Source organism: Acanthochromis polyacanthus, chromosome 2 (genome assembly GCF_021347895.1).
Source record: "Acanthochromis polyacanthus isolate Apoly-LR-REF ecotype Palm Island chromosome 2, KAUST_Apoly_ChrSc, whole genome shotgun sequence".
Classification (NCBI taxonomy): domain Eukaryota; kingdom Metazoa; phylum Chordata; class Actinopteri; family Pomacentridae; genus Acanthochromis; species Acanthochromis polyacanthus.
The window spans coordinates 33,081,723-33,106,201 of NC_067114.1; the positions used below are offsets into that span (position 1 = coordinate 33,081,723).

General features: G+C 39.8%; 1 protein-coding gene across 3 annotated transcripts in view; it reads left to right on the top strand.

Annotated features, from left to right (window-relative positions):
* ccdc102a (coiled-coil domain containing 102A) overlaps positions 1-19,184 on the top strand; it is a 138,029-nt gene extending 118,845 nt beyond the window's left edge. The window contains exons 8-11 of one of the 3 annotated variants that reach the window (XM_051942097.1): positions 5,991-6,161; positions 7,337-7,440; positions 8,115-8,150; positions 12,905-19,184. In XM_051942097.1, coding sequence (XP_051798057.1) covers positions 5,991-6,161; positions 7,337-7,440; positions 8,115-8,150; positions 12,905-13,037 — 444 coding nt within the window. In that variant the 3' untranslated portion in view covers positions 13,038-19,184. The other 2 variants (XM_051942103.1, XM_051942111.1) reach the window with 2 other exon arrangements.
* The last annotated feature ends 5,295 nt before the right edge of the window (positions 19,185-24,479 follow it).

Consider the following 24,479-nt stretch of genomic DNA (forward strand, 5'->3'; position numbering starts at 1 on the left):
TTAAAAAGCAATATTCCAAAATGCAATTTCATTTTTTTCTTCAACACTGCTCATTCTGTGACTAAATGAAAAAGCAAAAGCAAACTCAGAAATGCTTTTTCATTTTCAAAACATTCACCAGCAAAAAGGTAACAAAATTCAATTTGAAATGTCAAATTCGAAAATGCAAAAGCATTAGCAGGAATGCTTTTGCATTTCAAAGTCATGGCTGCACTATTTGACTCAAAAATGAAATTAAAAATCAATATTCCAAAATGCAATTTCATTTTCTTCTTCAACACTGCTCATTTTGTGACTAAATGAAAAAGCAAATGCAAATCACATTTGACATTTAATTTTCGAAATGTTCACCAGCAAAAAGGTAACAAAATTCAATTTGAAATGTCAAATTCGAAAATGCAAAAGCATTAGCAGAAATGCTTTTTAATTTCAAAGACATGGCTGCACTATTTGACTCGAAAATGAAATGAAAAAGCAATATTCCAAAATGCAATTTCATTTTCTTCTTCAAGACTGCTCATTTTGTGACTAAATGAAAAAGCAAAAGCAAATCACATTTGACATTTAATTTTCAAAACGTTTGGTGTTTTTGTCGGACTGAGGCCACAGACTGTCACCAGTTAATGTGATGGAGATCGTCACACTGCCGCAGTGAAGCGATATTTCCACTCCGTCAGGTGGAAGTGTTGTTGGAATTTATTGATAATATTATATCCCTTGTTGATTTGTTGACTAATTAAACTGGTGCTGTCAAAAAATATTAGTTATGTTCTGTAATAGACATCAAAACAGACATAGTAAGTCATGCTGTGTCCAAACTTATGGCCATGGCTGTATAAAAGAATTAGCTGCAAGCTAGTTAGCAACAGCTACATCATGTGTGACCTCTGTGCATGATTGTTTTCAGCTTTTTCCTCTCTGCACATTCTTGAAACAGATGCATACTTTAAAGTCCCAAGTAAAAATCTCTTACCAACTTTCATTTTCCCATTGGCTTAATATGTAACAGTTCTGCCAAAAATTCACTTTTCATCAGTGTGACTACAAATAGCACTGGATTTGTGCTTAGCTTTGCTCAGTCATTGTGTTTTCAAGTGTAGCATAAATCATTAACAATATCTCTTTAAGATGCCCATGTGCCTATGAAGCTGTAATAATGCACTATGAAGAGTTTGGTAGGAGACATCTTTGATTTAATGTCGATACAAACACAATTATAGGTGAGAATTTATAGCCTTTTATCATGAACACATACTGCTCTTCACAGGACTTGCACAGATTGTGTCATTAAGTCTTATTTTGAAAGTTTTGTAACTACTAACGAGGTAGACCATTTCATGCTTCCCACCTGCAGGCTGACCATGTTACATGGTTCTCTATGTCATTCACCTATGTCTCCAGTGAGTCTGTCATCTGGGAAAAGAAGTGCCTTGTTCCACTCTTTTTGAAATCTGCTGTATGCTGGTGTTCCACTCCAACTAGGACCTTTAGCAAGAGCAGAAGGGAATCATGTGCTGTCACACCAAGGTCACTATGGTTGCAGAGAAAAACAAGGCGATCAGAAAGTCTACCTGTGACGAGGTCTGCCGGCAGCCTCCAGGGCTGTATAATACAGCCATGGCCATAAGTTTGGACACAGCATGACTTACTATGTCTGTTATGATGTCTATTACAGAACATAACTAATATTTTTTGACAGCACCAGTTTAATTAGTCAACAAATCAACAAGGGATATAATATTATCAATAAATTCCAACAATTGGAACAACTTTGTTCCCAAAACATAATATTAGAAGAAAATAACAAAAAAAATGCAGTACTTTCACAACCGAATTTGGTAAGAATAACAAAATGACACCAAACTCTTTTGATGTTTTTTTAAAATATGAAACTTAATATAGTTCTCAGGAGTTGTGTACTGTATTGTAAGTGACAATTTTGTGGTATTTTCTAAGATTCACAAGCGTCATGGTACTTGTGTCCAAACGTATGGCCATGGCTGTAGAGCCAACATGCGTTCCGAAAATGTCCATTTGAGTCTGCTCCAAAAGTGACTCAGTCTCCATGGAAATTCCATAGCCAACTTATCAGCAATGACACTTGAGTAAAACATGGATACTGTCACAGGCACAGTTCATCTTAATTAGTATAGCTCAATTTGACAAAAAATGTACTTGTTTAGAATCTGTAAACAGTACGCCTTGTGGTGAAAATATTAGTCTCTGAGTGCCTCTGTGAAGATTCTCACTCAGGAAGATACGAAGCATGTGTGGAGGAGAATGGAGGCCTCAACATTGAAGTCTACAGGAAACCGACACAGACAGACCAATATCTGCTGTTTGATCCCCACCAGAACATAAACTGGAGGTCATCAGATCTCTAAAACACCAGGCTGAGAATGTTCCGTCCAACACAGAGGGAAAGGAGAGGAAGCATTCCCACATTAGGAAACCACTGATGAACTGTGGCTACCACAACTGGCCCTTTGTCAACACACTACACTACAAAAAGATCTAAGAAACACAACACAACAAACAGTGAAGAAAACAGGAGGAACAATGTTGTTTACCATACGTAGCCGGAGTATCTGAAAAACTCAGGAGGATTTTCTCCAAACATAACATTCCTGTTCATGTCAGACCCAGCAACAGTCTAAGACAAAGAACAGGGGGGTATTCCACGAAGCTGGCTTAGGTCTAAGCCTGGCTTATTTCGGTCAGCTTTGCTAACTTTGGTGAGAGTTTTGTTCCACCAACAAGGCTTAGGGCTAGCCTGGCTTGGTAACCATGGTAACTCAGCCAGCGCGACAAGCCTGGTCCGGGGCAGGCTAACAGTCAAGCTTACTTTAGCTCCATGTCAGAGAAGGTTCTGACGAGCTTCAGAAAGACGCCTGTGAACCGCATGTTACACATTAAATTCATCTTGATCTGTAATCAATGATGTTCTTGTTCGGTGACATACATTGAGACCTTTTTCAAATAACGCCGGAATAACCGTGAATCAAACTATATCATATTATACTACACATTTTGTCATAGTGCGCAACTGTGGATCAGTGGTTAGAGCGTAGTTAAGTAGATTAAATGTGGTTTTACTTTTCATTGCGCCGTGGGTTCGAATCCACCAGCGGTAAATACTTGGAAATATCTGATTTTCTTTCTTCTTTCACCCTCAAAGTGCAGTCAACACGTAACAGAAATAGGCACAGATTGTCTTAAAATAAGCAGGACACAACAGCCACAGTTTTCCATAAAGAATACCTTCCTTTTACCAGCGGTCCAATCAGATCATGATGATAATCCAAAGGTGATGCCAAATGATGAGATAACTATTTTGTGTACAGGCTCATTTGTGTCTTCTCCCTTATTTAAATGTAGTGCACAGTAGCACTATCATCTCTAATAAAAATGACATCTCCTCTATAGGCCTACATGTTTTTTTCTGCTTTTTTATTCAAAGTTTTAGTGTTTGATGAAACATCTCCACATGAAGTTGCCCCTTTTTTCCAAAGTATTCCTACTTTGGTTTTAGGTGTTACCTATGTTGCTGCTTTATTCATCTATGGTGGATATATATTTGTCAAATCAAGAACATGAATTAGGCCTACCAGAGTAAAAAGTGAAAACCACCATCACATTACACAAAACCAGGCTATGTTGTAGCCTCTTTCTCTCATATATATATATATATATATATATATATATATATATATATATATATATATATATATATATATGTTTATACACACATAAAAAAATGTCTTCAATGGGTTTTGAAAAGCTTTATTTCATCAAGATTGATCTCCTCTGGGCCACAGTAGTGTGACAAACTTCAGGGTGAGGAAAAAAAAGTCATCAACCACTGCAGTTGTGGGTTATCCCTAATCGGTGTCAAAAACTTGCCCTCTGAAAATTAAATTTTCAGACATGTGTGCATGTGTACGCACAGACTAAGTGCTTCATTAAAAAGAAAATAAACACACCGACAACGGTCGGCAATGCTTTGCCAGGCAGCGTCTCGAGCTTTATTTATCACAACCGTGTTGCCTTTTCTTGTGATAATCTCCCTGTAGTCCTTGTACAACTCCGTGAGAAGTTTCTGCTCCACTGAAGAGAAAGTCTCTGCTCTGTTTTTAGACATAATGTCATCATTTCGACGATCGACACGTCGGGGCCTTTTATCTCCCCCTGACGCGCACTCAGCCGCAGCTTGGATCAGCCTGGCTTGAATAAGCGTCTCTGAAAAACAGCTGAGCCTCGTTCGTGGAACTACTTGCAGCTGAGATTAAAGTTGCCGCTTATTCAAGCCACGCTTACCGGCGTAAGCCCAGCCTGTTTTAGCCAGCTTCGTGGAATACCCCGCAGTTCACCCAAAGGATAACACACCAAAACACAAGCGGAGCAATGTTGTACAAGCAGTCCAATGCAGCGAAGAGTGCACAGACTTGTACACGGGAGAGACTAAACAACATACAAAGCAAATAGATCAACAGAGCTCATCAGGACAAGACTTGGCAGTTCACCTGCATCCGAAGGAGAAAGAGCATTACTATGAGGATAGCTGTCCACATTTTGGACCATTGGTGGTGCAACAGCTAAGTTCTGGACTACTGATCCGAAGGTCAGTGGTCCAAACCCCAATGCGGCCTCTGTCAGGCCCTTGAGCAAGGCCCTTAACCCTTCCTGCTCCAGGGGCGCAGGGACCCTGCGCTCAGAAATGTGAAATACAGAATTTTCCCTCTGGGAATTAATAAAGGCAGGAAAATTAGAGAGAAGAGTGAAAGAAGCCATTTATGTCAAATTGGAACAGCCATCTCTAAACAGAGGAGGGTTTTTGACACCACTCATTACACACCTATTATGCAGTGATAAGGTCTCTCCCCAGAAAGTGTCACGATCGTTAAGATCTTGAGTTGGTCCTGACTTTGCAGATTCACTGTCGCGGATGAGCACGGCACGACTGAGACCGGTTACAGGGATAATGAGTTTTATTAACAAAAGAACAGGTAGAACCAAATTGGATGTGGGGATTAACTATAACTAAAGCTAGAAATAGAAAGAGCCAAGGATAACTAAAGAGGGAGACACTGAACTAAACTCACTACCAGGTGAAGGAGGGGGGGCAGCAGCTCCCGGAGACCGGCGATCCAGGGGTGGCACCTCCGGATGGAGGGAGTTGACGGTGGAGAGTGGCAGTGGCGGCTCGGAGTTGGGCCAGGAGAGAGCCGGTCTGCTCTTAGGAGGAGAGCGTGGCAGAGATGGGGACAGAACACAGCAGGATTCCACAGAGGTTTGACGGGGGTTTTCCAGAGACGCAGCAGAATGGGTGTAGCAGGACACACAGGCAGCGCGACCAGCAGTACTGCAGGAAAAAAGAGACTGTTTTTAGAATCAGGGACATGCAACAGCAAGAAACTGTGCAGCGGCCCATCACTAACTGCATGAGCAGAAGCTACAATCTGGCAGGGAGTGGAGTGTGAAGCCGGCTTTTATTGCAGCGGTGATGTGACCAGAGCACAGTGCCGCAGCTGGAGTTACTGCTGATGAGGGAATTGGTTACAGCCACTGCAGGGAGTGACACAGGAGAGTGAGGTAGAACAGAGGAAACCAGAAAAAAGCGGGAAAGGGAGAATAAAGGGAGGCCAGGTGGGGGCTGATGCAGGGACGGGGAGAGGGAATTGACATTCACATCATTTGTTGTGTAAACTGGCAGCCCCATCAACATGATTGCTGTTGTTGGTGGTGGACCTCTTGGTTTCACAACAATTCACACCTGGAGATGTGTGAGTCCTGTGCCATTAATGGGCCATTAGCCATGTGACCTTGAGGGACTATAAGTTCTGTAGCTCCAAATTAATCAATTAGAACTAAAGAAGCCTCTTAGATGAGAGGTGAAACATCTTCAAGAAATGTCGAGAAGTCCAGTTGATTTTTACTGAAGCTCCTACAATTCTCTAAGCCTGTCCTCTCTCTCTGTCTTTAATCCTCAGGAGCTGGCTGACCTTCGCCATGTTCACGCTAAGCTAAAGAAGCAGCTCCAAGAGAAGACAGCAGAGCTCGCCCATACCAACCGGAGGGTGGAGAGCCACGAGGCCGAAGTAAAAAAGCTACGGCTGAGGGTAGAGGAGCTTAAGAAAGAGTTGGGACAGGCTGAGGACGAGGTAGGAACATAGCTCTATTTGCGTAAGTATAGTTTTAAATACAAAAGTCAGAGACCATTATTGCTCATGTCAGCTCATTCAGGATGTTCACCTTCTGAGTATTGCACCATGCAATTCATTCATCCATCCATCCATCCATTCTCTATACACCGCTTTATCCTCACTAGGGTTGCGGAGGGTGCTGGAGGGCAATTTAGAGTAATCAATTAACCTCAGCATGTTTTTGGACTGTGGGAGGAAGCCAGAGTGCCCGGAGAAAACCCACGCATGCACAGGGAGAACATGCAAACTCCATGCAGAAAGATCCCAGGCCCAGCCCGGGATTTGAACCGGGGATCTTCTTGCTGCAAGGCTAACCACTACGTCACTGTGCAGCCCTACAATTCGTTCAGTCATACAAAATCATGCAATTCACCACTCATGCCAAGCAACTCTTTGACAAGTTAAAAACAAAACAGCTGTTGTAAGTGAAGCTGATCATGAAAGTCATGGATGATATGGATTGTGACCATATTTTTAAATTTGAGTGTTATATTTGCAGTTGTGGGCAATTTGACTATGCACTCATCTTTTACTTTAGCATAAGATATGGGAAACATAACTTATGTGATGCAAAACAACAAAGTGAAAAATATCCCAAAGACTGCAAATAAAGATGGACTGGTCTAAAAGTAGAAGTGCCTTAAACTTACATTCTTTGTGTAAGCCAGCAGGGGATGGCTCGTCTGGTTACAAAAAGAAGTGTATTGTAAAGAAGTCTATCAAAAAATTACCTTCCTTCTAACTTGATTTGTCACATCAGTAAATATGTTTCTAATAAGATAGGCCTCAATCAATAGTTTCAAGCCATTTTAAGTAGAGAATGGTTGTAAATTAGGGTGCCATTTAGAGTAAAATAGATTACAAAGCATGGTACGTTTTAGGGCAGGGCTGCCTAGTGATTGACAGGTTGCCACACCTTGCGTTCACCAGTCAGATCCACCACTTTCTTATGTCTTCATTCAAATGATAAACATAAGTAGTTCACAAATGATGGCTAACTTCACAGTTGCTCGACCATCTTTTATACACAGGCTATGGAATAACTACATTTTTATATGATGATCAACTTGGAAGCTAAACTAACAGTTATAAGTGGCTCCACATGTTTTTTCTGTGTGTTTTTGTGTGTCTAGTTGGATGAGTCTCACAACCAGACCAGAAAGCTGCAGAGGTCTCTGGATGAGCAGGTGGAACACACAGAGAACCTGCAGGTGCAACTGGAACACTTACAGTCAAGGTAGGACATGCGCATGTCCTTGTCTTACCATTTTTGTGAGGTTTTAATGCCAGTGACATGATACTTTACCCCCTTTCCTCAATCTTCACAGTTTGATCTTCACAGCTGAATGGCCAACCACAAACGACTTGAACCTAACTGTGACATCAGTTAAATGATTAACTTTGTGGGATCCATAATTTTTTGTCCCTAAAAATACAGAAACACACACACAGTCAATTAGTGTGTTCTCACAAGACAGTGCTGATCTCAGCAGCATTATGTGTTGCTACTTTAAAGTTGTTATGGTCATGGTCATGCTCCTGCCCTTTTCCTCCCCTTTTCCTTCCTTTACCCAGTTGCCCTTCTCTGTGTGTTTTGGCTTGGTTGCCTCTGTCTCCCCCTGTCTGTCATCATTCCGTCCTGGTTGCTCGCCCCCTAGCTCTGCCTGCTGATTACTGTATTGGCATCAGCTGCAGCTAATCAGCTCACCTCACTCACCTGTTCCCCTCAACTATATAAGCTCCCTTCTTTCCCTCAGTCTCTGCCAGATCATTGCCTTCATCACATGTTGCCACAGCCTCTGTTCCCTGCAAGAGTTTCTGCCTATGGACTGCTTCAGCTTTTAGACTTTTGTGTTTTTTTTCCCCTTTGTGACTTACCCTCCTTGGACTCTGCCCTTTGGATTACCTCAGCCTGTGTGCTCCCCCGATCATTGTTTCCTCCGGTTTGTGAGTACTTCCCCTTAGTTTTGTTATATTAAGCATTTTTTTGTTCCATAGCATTAGTTTAATTTGGTTTCTGTCCTGCTTCCCCAGTTCTGGTCATAGTTATTGTATTTTTGGAGTTTTTCACAATAAAAACCCATTTTCATTATAACCATTTAGCCTGTCTGTTTGTCTGCGCTTGGGTTCTCCACCCCACAATCGTAACAGAAGTAGAATAACAATTGGTTTTACATTTGAAGGAGGACAGAAAGAAGGTCTTCATAAGGGAATGACTGTGGGACTTTTAATTTAGATTTTTCAAACAAACTGCCTGCCTTTGCTACTGAGTGCAAATTGGTGGGCAAAATGACAATTTGAACCTGGTGGAGGCTGCAGCATTTGAGGATCAGTGGGTGCCCTTGTGAGCTGGACTTTGTGGTTTTGAAAATGCCCTTGACCTGTGTGAGGGCTGATGAAGTTGTCAGGGTGCACATGGAGGCTGTTGCAATTCTTGGTAATACCCAGTCCAAGCCAGCCACTCTCATGCTCAACCTCTGCACATTGCACCAGCTTCACCCTGCTTGCTCTCTGTGCACCAATGTTTTTTCCTTGATTTCTTTACTGTATGTAATGTATATCATGCTAAAATCATTCCTTTATCTTTGTTTACTTTTTACTTGCATGCAATTTATTTGTGTATATTGTGTTAACATTACAATTATTACCAGTGTACCTTGATAAATAGTACTTGGATTCAAATGAAGCCTTTTTCATGATTCAAAAAAAAAAAATTATTATACGAGGGGAAATTCCGATTTTCACATTACGCCCCCACCCCCAATCTGGAGGGGGCAGAGCGCAGGATCAGCTGCGGTACAGTGCTCCTGGAGCAGGAAGGGTTAAGGGCCTTGCTCAAGGGCCCAACAGTGGCCACATTGGGGTTTTAACCACTGACCTTCTGATTAGTAGTCCAGAGACTTAACTGTTGCATCACCACTGCCCCAAAATTATGGCCTTTATTTAAAGTAGGTCATTAGAAGCAATCAAATTCCTGATGTTGACACAATGAAACCTTTTATCACAATACACTTTTGTCTTGTTATAAATGATCTCTTGAACAGTGCTATGTTACAAAGAGGCTTATGCAAAAGAGGTTTTTTTTTTTTTGGGGGACGGTCAGCAGAGTGGTGTCACATTTGGCAATAGCACTCTAATTACCAGACAGTCCTGAGCAACTATGAAGATACTTGCTGAAAACACACAATGTTCAGGTGAGTGTGTGTGATGTGAAGCTGCCAGCCTACTCATAGATGCCAGAGTCGCTGTGAGCCTCAGCACTCCCTTCTCCTATTATTTAGAGATTAGCTTCCTCTGCTCTGTGCGTGTATAGCTGTCACTCAGTCAAGCGCTCACATATCAGCTTGACACATTCGTCAGCTCTTTGCTCTCTGCTTCTCCCACCGCATTTTCTTCACGTCGTTGCTTCAGCACACAGCAACCAATCACCAACCTCCCAGTCGCATGTTACCATAGTAACAGAGCTCTTTCGTGGCTCCGCTCTGTGAAGGAGTGACAGGAGTGTTGGCATGGTAACAGCTTCAGAGGCTGACACAAATCTTTGTGTGTTCTTTAGAGGGTGTAGCTTACACTCATACAAGGATATTTTAGCCAGTGCGACACTGTTTTTCAACCTGATTTTATAACCCTCTTTCACAAATGGTAATATTTAATCAAAGACATGTCTTCCTATGGTCAGGAAGGGTCTTTACATTTTTTAGGTGAAACTTAAATGGTCAGGCCCACATAAGCAAAATAATCAACACAAATTGTTTGCAGGTGAGAAGTCAGTCAGGGATCAAAACCACGTTATGTGTTATGCCCTCTGATGAATTTCCTTACAGTTGTGTATCAGCCATTTTCCAAGAGTTTGTGTGTGATCTTTGACAGTTCTTTTAAATTTGATCAATAGATCAGTTCTGTTGTCAAACTGGCTTCTTTCAGTTAAGGCTTATGGCCAAAGTGAAGCCTTATCTGTCTCACAATAATTTTGAGAGTCAAACATGCCTTCATCACCTTGGTTAGACTATTGCAACTTGTTTATAGGTCTTGAGCAGATGTCTCTTCATCAGATCCAACTAGTATATAATGGGACTGTCTGGCTTCTAACAGGGACAAAGAAACGGAAGCACATAACTCCAGTTTTAGCCTCGCTCCACTGGCTTCCTGTCCACTTTAGGATTGTTTTTAAGATTTTATTATTAGTTTTTAAGATGTTAACTGGATTGACACCTTCTCTTTTATCTGAGCATTTATACATCCATGCTCCAGTCTTAGCGTTGAGGTTGGGCAATCAGATGGTGACTCGGCAACAAAGGTCTTTTCTGTGGCCACACCCAGTCTGTGGAGTCGCTTACCTGCGCAAATTGGAACTTCTCAGTCTCTTGATATCTTCAAGTTCCTACTGAAGACATATGTACTCAGTGGCTTTTAATTGAAGTTGAGCATTGACACCTTGTCATATGCCATTATTTGTCTTGCTTTGTACACTTTTTTCACATATGATTTGTTACTACTGTGACCTTGTAAAGCACTGTGGTCAGCTTTAGTTATTTTTGACTTGATTATGTTGCTTTATGTGTCAGACCACAATTTTGATTTTTCTCACTGGCTGTACTGTACACTTGGAGTATAAGCTTACCATTTCAGCTGTAGGATTAACCATTCATAATCAACTTTAAGACAGAGCAAGAGTGAGTTTCATCAATTCACAATCACAGGCTGGAGACAGGATTCACTGTGATCAATGGAGCAGAGGCACCAAAGCATCCCACCAGATATTCAAACTTTAATGGCAGACACATTACAGGATGGTGTGAAGTTTGTGTTATCAGGAAGAGGCCATGAGAAAGCAGACCTTCAGCGGATTCCACAACAAACACCTCCAGACTCCAAGATGCATACTGGGCCTAGTTTAGCCAAGTGACTGGCTCAAAACCCCAGTCGCTATCAGGCCTACAAAGGCCCAAATGGATGGAAGAAGCACTGACCGACTTCTAGGTCATAATGTTATGCCTGATCAGTGTATATCACCCAACACATTGGGAGAAATATCAATGAAACTGATTTCTCCCATTTGTATATTGATAATAACAGCAATGATTGCATTAATGGTGATATGATGCAGACCTCACCGGACCATCTCGTATCACTAAATGGCACTGTGGGTCCATGTCAGAAAGGTGTTTATTTCCACAAAATATGAACTTTGTCTCTATATCGCCTACAGATTTGTTTTTTGGAGAGGTGACATGATGGTCTGTATCTACAAACACACAAAACTGAGACTATCAGTTATTTAGTTCATATGCAAAGAAACTTCAAAACAGTGAAAGTATTACTCCAGATAGCGGTTGGTATGCAGCAACAGTTTTATGACTGTTTCCTTATCAGCTGCCCTACTTGCCGGGATCAGATTTGGGGGCTGAAGTGTTCACAATTGGGTAGGAGTTGCCATATCTTTGAAGTTGCAGTCTCCGAAGTGTTAAGGTCCCATATTCCGTCTCATTACTGCACAGAAGGTATGAGACTCGTGTCTCCACTGTAAGATAATGAATGTGGCACCATTGACTCCTGAATTACAAATTATGATGTTGATTACAACAGTCTCCTGCTGTAATTCTTCTTGCCTCGTTCTACCTGAGAACGGGTGGGTTTCTTCATTCTGTGTAGTGTCCAGGGTGGTCGTTTTATTGTGGTTGAAGGTTCAGAGTCTAAACAAGTGAAATATTTGTTCCCTGGATTGACCTCTCCCTTGGCATTCCAAGGAGAGTCAAGCTGTGGCTGCTAAACTGACAATAGTAAGATAAGAAGTCTTGGATCTGGTAGTAAGGCAGGCCTGTTTGGTTCTTTTGCTTAATCAGCCATTTTAATGATAGTAGTTACCTCCATTCCTCTGTATCCTATTTTTTCAGGATACCATCTCTGCATTCTGGGCTTATTGCTGCCCAAGACATTTGTGATTAGTTTAAAGAAATACAACAAATCATAGACTCTATGAGCATGCAGTATATCTTGTCACTGGAAGTAGTTTGCACTGTTCAAACATATGTGTTGCCTTACTACAGGTATTTGTTTCAAAAGCTCTTTGTTGTGAAAAACTTAGATTTGAAAATTTGTTTCTTGTGCCTTAATTTGTCATTTTGTAAAGATGTTTATTTTTGCTTCTTTTTTTTTTAAATTTTATCATTTGGAAATACTAGAATTTGCACATTTTACATTTTTGTCTGTCTGATCCATCATTTCTAAAAAAACAAATCGGACATTGCATTCAAACAGTTGCTCAGTACTTTCAATACTTGAGTAGTCTTTTCACTAAATACTTTTTTGCTCTTACTTGAGTAATTTTTTGGATGACTACTTGAATGATATTATTTTGAAGTAACGTTACTCTTAAGTACAATTTTTGGCTACTCTACCCACCTCTGCTGATAGCTTACCACCGTGGAGCTTCTTCACTATCTCAGCAACCTCTGCCATGGATATGGGTGGGGCTTCCCCTGACTCTTTAGTAGATCTAAATTTTCACTTTCAAAGCTTTTCATATGGCGCCATCTTTAGTTCAAAGTTTGATTTTGACTAATATTTTGGCTGATATCCAGATATTTTAAAAACTAGTGAGAGCAAATTGTTGGAGCACATAATTTGTCAGAACAGTCTTGTCATATTGTTCAGCATCATAATGTTAGTTTATCGCCATGCTCTCTCCGTCTTTCTCTCAGACTGCGGCGACAGCAGCAGAGTCCTGGTCTATTTGGGAAGATACGATCAGCTCGATTCAGTCCTGAAAATCCAGATGGTCCGAGCAGCGACATGGACGAAGAGGAGGAAGAACTGCAGCTCCAGATCCCATGACATATGCACAGACACACATCTGCCCTTTAGCAAAAACTTCATATTCCCAATTTTCAGTTTTTCAGCAGGAATTAATACTGTCAAGCAATCAGTATCACATTTTTATCTCAGAGTCTGTACATATTCGTTTGGATACAAATTAAAATAGCTTCAGCTGCTTGCTGGGTATGTCATCAATCAATCATTAATTAAAAGAAAGCAGTTTTAATCAAATAAAAGATCTATGCTGTTTATTCCAGAAGAAAGATGAAAGAAACAGAAGAATTTGGAAAAAGTCAGTGAAGCAAAGTTTTTATCAAGTATTTATCCAATGAAGTTCATAGTGTCTAAAGTTACTATAATGTTTTAACCTTATTTTCTGTGATCAGACACAGCGGCGAGGGGACAGTGGGGGACACCGCCCCAGTGAACATCAGCTGGTTTTTAAACACGTCACATACCACCTAGTGACACCTCTGACGAAGACGGAAGGCTCCGTCGAAACATGTCCGGTATAAATTTTGACAAAATTACGTGTCTGATCACAGAAAATAGGGTTAAAACATTTTATCAAGTAGCAGTGTGATAAGCACACATCTTTTCTTCATAGAGACAAAACACACAATATACACAAAGTATCATACGTGCTTGGACATAGTTGCATATAGACACAGTCACAAGATCAAACCCAACCAGACTAAGACAGACAACAACAGGATGTCCACTCAGTGCAGTACTGGCTGAAAGAATCTTTTCCTTTTTTTCCCCCAATTGATTTGTTGACAAACTTCCAACAAACCACTCTCAAAGAGGCCGACATGTTTAATCCTTTCAACGACTCAGTCATTCTTACCTCATCTGAACTGTGCTGCTGTATTCTGCATCAGCAATATTAGCTACAAGGAAAAGGCATTTTATGTTATTTTTTAGATTTGATGTGTTTGTTAATATATACCAAGGGAACACTAGTCGTTTTATGATTTCACATGTTGCTTAATTTTTTTTGCCACCATTTAAAAAAAAAAAAAAAAAATTTCAGTATTTTTTCTCAGCTAACAAAGACTCAAAATCTTCTTTGTGATGTGATGTGCTTGTATTTAATGTTTTCTGACCATTGTTGGGAGCGCACTGCACAAACTTTACACTCAGAAAATAGTATGTCTCTGTCCTCTGATGAGCTGCAGCCCACTGTGTGTATGGCACTAAACTTGTGATTGACAACTCTCGTCCAACAAGAGAGTTGACTTCTGATACATGTCTATACATGAGGACATTTTTATTTTGTGTATTTTCTACAGATTATAAAAGAATCTCAAAGGTATCAAAACTAGCACAACTGGCTGTCATTGTCATTTGGGGATATCTGCACAAAGTTGAGCTTCTTTCAACTCTTCCCTGTAGTGTCACTGTGCTCCTCTAGAGTCTCTGTAGATTAGTGGGTGAAACCAGGCTACGATTTCATGTTCCATTCCCAAGAGTAGCAGCCCGTCAGCGCACGTGAACAGTGCTTTCATAGGTGCAAATTAGGATTACATTCACATGGTTGAGCAGGAGTTTGCTGCCTTTCCAGACTTTGTATTCATCATTCTGCAATCAGTCAATGTTCAAACTGGGAGAAAGTCCACTACATCTCTCCATAGATGGTTGTGATTGTCCTGCAATTGCATTGTGGCTTTTTAACATGAAGAGTGTGTTCCTAAGGCAGCTAATATTTGCATGAAATGATATTAAATAGGCAAATTTACACTAATAGGCTGTCTTCAGAGCTGAACCTGACCTAAGGATGTGGTGTTTTATGTTCATAGACACATTGTAAACTCGGTTTGGAAGAACGTACTCTGATTTAAAAAAAAAAAAAAAAAAAGTCATCTGACCACGATAATTTACCAACACATGGCCCACCAAAAGTATTCAACTTCTTTTTGCCAATATATGATGATTTACATTTCAATCAGTCAATCAAAGTTTATTTGTATAGCACTTTACAACAGCCCAAAGGGTGACCAAAGTGCTTCACAGTAAAAAACAAGAGAATAACTTAAAAACACTGTAGTAACTTAGAACAATCACACTCGCACCTATGGGCAAATGTAGAATGTTCAGTTAACCTCAGCATATTTTTGGAGTGTGGGAGGAAACCCATGCATGCACAAGGAGAACATGCAGAAAGACCCTGGGAAGGCCAAGACGCGTCCCAGGGATCTTCTACATACGTGGACAAAATTGTTGGTACCCCTCAGTTAAAGAAGGAAAAACCCACAATTCTCACTGAAATCACTTGAAACTCACAAAAGTAACAATGAATAAAAATTTATTGAAAATTAAATAATCAAAATCAGCCATCACTTTTGAATTGTTGATTAACATAATTATTTAAAAAAAACAAACTAATGAAATAGGGCTGGACAAAAATGATGGTACCCATAACTTAATATTTTGTTGCGCAACCTTTTGAGGCAATCACTAAAACGATTTCTGTGTTTGTCAATGAGCGTTCCGCAGCTGTCAACAGGTATTTTGGCCCACTCCTCATGAGCAAACAGCTCCAGTTGTCTCAGGTTTGATGGGTGTCTTCTCCAAATGGCATGTTTCAGCTCCTTCCACATATGTTCAATGGGATTCAGATCTGGACTCATAGAAGGCCACTTTAGAATAGTCCAACGCTTTTCTCTCAGCCATTCTTGGGTGTTTTTGGCTGTGTGTTTTGGATCGTTGTCCTGTTGGAAGACCCATGACCTGCGACTGAGACCAAGCTTTCTGACACTAGGCAGCACATTTCTCTCCAGAATGACTTGATAGTCTTCAGATTTCATCGTACCTTGCACACTTTCAAGACACCCTGTGCCAGATGCAGCAAAGCAGCCCCAAAACATTACTGAGCCTCCTCCATGTTTCACCGTAGGGACAGTGTTCTTTTCTTCGTATGCTTGGTTTTTGAGTCTATGAACATAGAGTTGATGTGCCTTACCAAAAAGCTCCAGTTTGATCTCATCTGTCCAAAGGACATTCTCCCAGAAGCTTTGTGGCTTGTCAACATGCATTTTTGCAAATTCCAGTCTCGCTTTTTTATGAGTTTTTTTCAGCAGTGGTGTCCTCCTTGGTCGTCTCCCATGAAGTCCACTTTGGCTCAAACAACGACGAATGGTGCCATCTGACACTGATGTACCTTGGCCTTGGAGTTCACCTTTAATTTCTTTGGAGGTTGCTCTGGGCTCTTTGGATACAATTCGAACGATCCGTCTCTTCAATTTGTCATCAATTTTCCTCTTGCGGCCATGTCCAGGGAGGTTGGCTACTGTCCCGTGGGTCTTGAACTTCTGAATAATATGAGCCACTGTTGTCACAGGAGCATCAAGCTGTTTAGAGATGGCCTTATAGCCTTTACCTTTAAGATGTTTGTCTATAATTTTTTTTCGGATGTCCTGGGACAATTCTCTCCTTCGCTTTCTGTTGTCCATGTTCAGTGTGGTACACACTTTTTCACCAAACAGCAGGGTGACTACTTGTCTCCCTTTAAATAGGCAGACTGACTGATTATGAGTTTGGAAACACCTGTGATGTCAATTAAATGACACACCTGAGTTAATCATGTCACTCTGGTCAAATAGTTTTCAATCTTTTATAGAGGTACCATCATTTTTGTCCAGGCCTGTTTCATTAGTTTGTTTTTTTAAATAATTATGTTAATCAACAATTCAAAAGTAATGGCTGTTTTTGATTATTTAATTTTTAATAAATTTTTATTTATTGTTACTTTTGTGAGTTTCAAGTGATTTCAGTGAGAATTGTGGGTTTTTCCTTCTTTAACTGAGGGGTACCAACAATTTTGTACACGTGTGTAGCTGCAAGACGAGAAGTGCTAAGCACCACGCGACTGTGTAGCCCATAAAATATACAATAAAACAATAAAATAAACATCAATAAAACAGCACTAAAATGTATCATCTAAAAGTAATAAATTGTCACTATGCCGCTCGGTATGAAAAGCCATTTTAAACGGGAAGGTTTTGAGTTGTGATTTAAAAAGGCCCTGGCCAGTGAAGTTGCGCATGTCGGGGAGCAGCCCAGAGCCTAGGTACAGCTACAGAGAACGCCTGGTCAACCCATTGTTTGTATTTAGACTTGGGTACTTCAAGCAGTCGCTAACTGGAAGACCTCAGATCTCTTTTTTGGTTCTATAAAGGTAAAAGCTCTGATAAATAAAGGTGAGCAGGACTGTTAAGAGCCTTAAAAACAAACAATAAAAGTTTATAAAGAATTTTTGACTGGACTGGAAGCCACTGGAGAGTGTAAAGGACTGGGGTGATGTTCTCATGTCTGGGGGTGTTTGTTAAAAGATGTGCTGCAGCATTTTGCACAAGTTGGAGGTGGTGGATAGATGACTGGGAGATGCCAATGTAAAGTGCATTGCAGTAGTCCAGTCTTGAACTGATAAAAGCATGAATGTCTTTTTCATGGTCAGTGTATATTATCACATTTAGTGCAATCAGAAACCTGTTGTGTTGCACTTTTTTGAATATGACAACAGCATGTTGTCTACATAGTCATAACAGAACTGTCAGTATCAGGGTCATCGACTACTCTGACAGTGTGCATTCTTAAACTGAGGGAAATCTGTTTATATTACTGAAGAAATGTATTAAGTACACTACACTATGTAATGACATAGTGTACTGTATTCCCAGCATGACTGGAGCTGCTCTCTGACAATAACCAAGTGACAGTGAATTTTAGACAATGTGTACATCAGTATGAGCTCAGAAAGAGAATGTTCAACCTCTTTGTTAAATAAACACGTTGAGTTTTACGTCAGTGACATTATTGTCTCTGTAAAGGTTAATATGTCCAACACAATCACATTAGCATTAGGAAAGAATTTATTTGTGGGAAAGTCAATCCTTTTCATGCTAATTAGCGCAAAAAGAACAGAAAATCAAAGACTCAAAACAGGGGGAAACACCAAAACATATTTCTATCAGTTTTACCTCTCCTCAGTCAGCGAGTAAAGTGCTTCACTCAGTAAAAATGTTTTTTTCACATCAGGAAACAGGAATCATTGGAACAAATAAATGGAGTTATCCTATTTTATTTATAAGGAGCTTGAAAACTGCCAGTAAGTTGTTGTTTCTTTCCTTTAAGCAACTGTTTACTGATTAAAATCATGTACAGTTAAGCTATTAGTAGCATATTCCCATTGACTAGTGTTTTAGTGCTTAGCTGGCTGGGTACAGTTGTTCACCATCTACACCAGTGAGCAGCTGGCATGTCCTCCAGCCTCTTATCTAATGCAAAGATGAATTTAGCAGTGTACCTCTGTCTGGTGTGACCGGATTTGAATGCAGACTGAACTCTTACCATGTAGCAGGGGCAAAAAGAGGTAATACTCTTCACAGGGGACAGAAACAACTTAACTGAGTAAATTCTGAAACAACAAACATTTAACTTACATGACTGATTGCCTGTTTCATTTCCTGTTTTTATTTGTAGACAATATCAAGCATGGCCAATACCAGCTAACATGATAGAACAATTACTATTTTCTTGATTGAAAACAAGTCCTGAAGTCTTCTCTCTATTTTGTCTCTTAGATGGCCAATTTTGTGTCTTCTTTTTCAAATTTTTAGCTGGTGGCAAAACCATTTTCCCCCTTCTACTCTGTTAATTATGTCCAACATAGCCAACACTGCCAACTTTTGACAGAAGTACACAGACTAGTTCATTTGTCCCAGGGCAATAAATGGAAACAAGAATAATTCACGTTTTATTTTTTAAAATGTTTTGCAAAATTTCAAAAATATGTTTTGAATTTTCCAGACAGTTATATGAAAACTCACCTAGTGAAATCCAGACCATTAAAATTCCTGTGGACTTTTTACTGTGATGTTCCTTTTAAACAATCCATGTATACAGTACATAAGAAGTTTGGATGCATTGGGTGTTGGATAGACTGTGAAAGCAATAAACTATTCATTTTTCTTCCACCAGTCATTCAGCCTCATCTCTGATGATGGAAGGGGACCAAGATATTTGTACTGATCAGGATTCTGTATTGCTACTATTAGTACTATTTATGTTGTTATGTTTTAGTTTTTTATTAATCTGTACCACAGTTGTTTTGTATTGGCTCTTCTATTGGCTCTATAAATGTCACCTGTACATACAAAGAAACATGTGTCACTGTCCTTTTTTCCTCTCCATACTGTTTAAATATGGAGTGACCCACCTTCCAAAATTTCTTCAAGAGTGCATCCACATACAGGAGGTCAGAACAGAATCCAGACAAACAACAAAATAACTGCAGACCTCCCTTAGCTCAGTTAAGGTCAGTGTACAGGATTTCACAACAAAGAAGATACTGGGCGAAATGGCTTCCATGGGAGAGTTGCAAGGTGCAAACAACTCCAGATCAAAAATAACATAACAGCATGTCTGGTATTCCTCTCTGATATTTAAGTCCACCTCTGAATGGCTCAAAAACAACCAAAGGTTTTTCAAGTGGCCGATGTAAAAGACTAATCGCAAGCAATCACAAAAGCTTAAACTGCAGTTGTTACTGACAAGAGCCTGAGCAGTTATTAAGTTTAGGGGGTCAATTACTTTTCCACAGGGAGATGTAGATTTTTAAATTGCAATTTAAATAGAGATGGTAGAAGGTGGAGCTTCCCTGGAAAAGAGGATTTGCCACCTGACTCCAGGACAGTCTCTTTTCTATGGGGATTGGCAGCCGTGAACAGGTGAACCAATCCCTACAGCTGTCTCCAATCTCTGCAATTAAGCAAGCTGCATGCAGGACTGGGGTGACAGAGAGGAAGAGAGAGAGGGAAAGAGAGAAAGAAAGAGGGAGACAGGCAGGGGTTTAAGTTGTGTTCCTGACACCACAGAAGTTTTTCTGTCTCTTAAAACTCCTATGGTCTGAGAAGATATTTTAACTAATTTTACTTGTTTTTGTTGCTAAGCATTTCTGGGACCATTGCAAACAATGAAAGAATACATTCATTCAAAGACATGTTTGAAAGGAATACATAGGCAATCTAGTATTGGACTTTCACATCAGCTAGGCCAAATTTTAAAAAGATTGCTCAATAATAGCGCAGTGTAAGTCCAAATACTCCGACCATTATTCACATTGAAATTTTAGCAGAGCTGTTCCTAAAAACCTCTGCTGTCACTGTCATAACTTTGGGAGTAATTGCAGCTACAAAGTAAATAAGGAGCAAATTTAGGAGCAGACTGACTGCTGAGAAGGCTGAAATGTTAATTTTTCTGAAGAAAAATCTGCTCCTCATGTTGCAAGACAAGGCAGCTTAAGCATTTTCAGTTCAAGGTCAGGCAGCTAACATGTTTTATTTTCTGTAAGTGTTTTATTTAATGTGAGTATTGAAATAATGTTCATTCTACACTAGATAGCACTATCTCTGTTTACCCTTGTTTTTCTGTTTTTATGTGACTTTTCTGTTTATACACTTGGATTATTTAATTTAAATATTTGCACAAAGTTACACTTTTATTTTATTTCAAACATTTGAATGTTGCAGTTGGGTCTGTTTTGTTTACAGTGCTGTTAAAAGCGATGTGAGCTCTAAGTTTTAATAAAGCCACAGCAGTTACACATAACTTCAGTTGTTGTCACATATTTTCCTTCTTTCTTTTAGGGGACCAGAACAGTTGTTGAACAGTGAACACGGTGTTTTTAGATGTCAGTATCAAGCAAATTACATCCATGTATTATTAACAACTTTTAAAGCGACAAAAAGAATCAGATTGGTATCGGCTCGGTATCGGCCGATCCTCAAGGCTGCAGTATCGATATCGGTATCGGATGTGAAAAAGTGGTATTGAGCCATCACTAAAGTGTTAGAGGTTTAGTATGTGTAGCATTGTAGGAACATCGCTTGGTCTTTGGAATTCCAGAAGAGACACAAACTCAGATAAGAACAAACTCTCTTAGGATGGGGGTTTAGAACCCACATCAAAGTGTCATTTTGGATATTTTACGGCCCCGGAGCTCTCTCCTTCTTCCACAGAAAAACACCGTAATTGAATTATGATGAGACATTTGACTCTGGCAAGGCAACCCCCATCCTGCAGACATGAGGACACATGTATTTCTGTGTTTCTAACCTTTACAGCAAAAAAGGGACTTTCAGACCTCCTGCAGAGAGATGGAGTTCCCTGTCAAACTTTAACACCTTGGGAAAACCATTTGAAAGGCCACTGGAGGGGCGCTCAGAGGGGCGTGTCATATCTACTCTTCATATCTATGCTGTAGCCTCCTCCTCTGAAAATTCCTCATTCATGGTCGCAGTTTCTGTGAGCCTGAGGCTTGAATAAAGGCCTCCTTCTTATGGTGTTTTTCCGTCGGCATTTTGTCGTTTAGTTGTATATTGCGAAAAGATGGGGCTATCAGTGTGATATCCTGGTGTTATGCAGTTGTCAGGGACAGACACAGTCGGTCTGAAGTTGTTTTATAAAAATGTTATTTTTTAAAAAAGGTTCGCCACGGTCGGGAGCACTGTGTTAACATGTCCTCACGTATTGCTGGCACCCCTATAATTGCATTTTAAGTTTGCAGTAATCTGTGAATGTAGCAGACAGATGAAAAATGCAGATAAATAGAAATGAAACAAACGTTCTCGTGGTTTAAGTTATTACACTGCCAAAGAAGCAGAGCCTAGGCAGAGTAATAAACCACAAAAATGTCTGTCTTTTAATAACTTAATTACAAACTTTCAGATCATGAAAAAAAATTTTTGTTCATAAATAAAAATGTATTTTCCCCCCCAAAAAAGAACCATCAAAATGACACCATTTATCAGAAACCAGAAACTATGAAAACAGAATGAATCTGTGGATATTAAACTTTCTGAAGGTCCTTGAACTAGTTATGCTTTTGTAATGTGCCATACAGTGGGAAAAAAACAACTAAATCTAGGCTTTAAATCATCCAATTCACTTTTTTATATATGTCCCATTTTAAAATTGCATTAATTTTATAAATTTAAAATTGTAAACATGTATATGTCTATTCAGTGATTCAACTCAACATGTCAATCAAAATTTATTTGAATTGAAAATATTTACTTACTACAAAAATGCGATTATTGCGATTAATTACAAAACCTGTAATTAATTTGATTAATTTTTTTGCATCCCACCACACCGTGTGTGTGTGTGTGTGTGTGTGTGTGTGTGTGTGTGTGTGTGTGTGTGTGTGTATTAGTGCTGGGCAACAATTAAAAATTTTAATCAAGATTAACTGCATAATTTTGCACAAAATACAATAATGAATTCAAAAGTACAGTATCGCAGTTTTTTTTATTTCAACTGCTAAGGTGCTTTACAACAGCAGTATTCCCTACAAACGGTAGCAGTTAAAATATCTTTATTATTAATCTCAACTGTAAATAAACAAAAAACTAAAGCTATTGGCCACTGCCAGGGCATTAACTTTTTATCTCGTTTGTTAAAGAAAAACAACTTACAACAAGACGAGCCCTCAGTAGAGGGCAGAACCACGCCCATGCATGATACTCTGTATCAATTTTGATCATCCTACGTATATCCCTTCCTTTCTTGATCTGCTGACCTGTAACTCCACAAGTGAGCAGGGGACCTTAGACTGATCTTCAGTGCCAAATTTGATTATCCTGACTTCAGCACTTGCAGAGATATCTGACCGGACATACCCACCCACATACATACATACATACATACATACTTACCCAGCCAGCCAGTTAGATACCAAAGCGAAAGCAGTAACCCCGCTGACGTACACGTCAGGCGTGGTTAATTAGAGTGAAGTGGTTGAACACAAAAAAAGTACACAGCTTGGATTTACTGTTCAGGGGACTTTTCAGTCTGTGAAGTCCATGTTTGTAATGGATTTCATTGTCAGTTAAAAAAGAAAAAAAAACACTTTCAGTGACACAGGTTGAGTAGGTACACAATGACATAATTAAGTGCATTTATCCATTCCTTTGACTTTACATTTTCTTATTCTTCTGCACCAAGCCAGTTGCTCAGACACAGAAGGAAACATTTACATTTTCAGATGATAAAGAAACTCTCTTCTTCTGTACAATATGACCAACAAGGGAAAACAACCTTTCACAGGGTAGAGATGTTGCAGGTGTGGCCAAGTACTTCTGTGCGATGGAGGCCAGCCTGATGTGTGAGACTGCATGTTTGGACCACCACTCTATGGACAGTCCTCTGAAGTGATGGAGGGCTCTGCTCGGTATCGACACACAGTGTTCTCAACTGAGCTCAGACTCTGATGAAGCAGCTAGTAGAGCTAACTGTTTCTTTGGAGGCTCAGATGTTGTTGCTTCCACAAGTTTCTCTACAACAACCGTCTGTTCCTTGCATAAGTTGATGACTGAGGCCCACACCTCACCCCTCTCAGCTCTGGGTATACACCTGAGGTTCTTTAATCTTGGATCCAATGCAGCAGCAATCTTCAGATAAGCACTGTTGGCATTTTTCTTGCATGTCTCCAGGTCTGTTCTGAATGTAGACTTGAATTTGATTACATAGGCAGGGTCATCATCTGCATTCTCCATCACCCGAGAGAGATGAAACAGAGCATGAAACATACTGTTCTCCTCCCAGAAGTTCAGTAACATGCCTGCAACAGAAAAATAATCAAAATACTTACATTTGACAGTAATGCAATCTAACTTAAATCATATAATTAAATTGTAATTTATTTTTTAATTACATATGAAATCCGGGCTATCAGTGAATATATTCCGACTTTCATTATATATATATTTGTACTTTCATTCAATATATATCAAATCTTTTTTCCCTACCAAGCCCCGGAAGGGACATGTCAGTATGGCGAAGCAACAATGGAGGACACCCACCCGGACGAGAGTTTTATTGACTTTTATTTTGAAATCGGCCTTTCAAGCAGTGTGATGCACTACGAGTCTGCCATGCAGACCAGCGATCCTGATAATGGTAAGTTTTATTTCTCCAACATCCTGCTGTTAGCCTACTATGAATACGCTAGCTGCAACAGTTCCACATCAGCATTATGAAGGACCAGATCAGTGATTAGAGGTTGGCGTTGAACTACTGTTTGCCAGCCAGTTAGCCGCTGGTAAGCTAACAAGCTATTAAACAACTCCCTATAAAACCGGAGGAAAGCAGCAGCAATATTTCATTAGAAGACCTGTATTCAAAACCTGCCACACTGTTACACAATGACCCATTAATCATATTACTTAACTATATGGTAATCATTGAAATTTCCCTTGAAGAACCAGTGAACCCTTTGCGAACACATTTTAATTTATGTGTTGATTATGTTTTGTATCAGTAATACAAGTCTAAAAAACTGATTCAATGATCAAGTTAACACAATGAAGTAAAGAGTACTGGTAATCTGCAGTTATTTTCATAATTTCAAGGTAAAATTCTGATTGTTGTGTGATTTTCCAGCTTTGCAGATGTGGA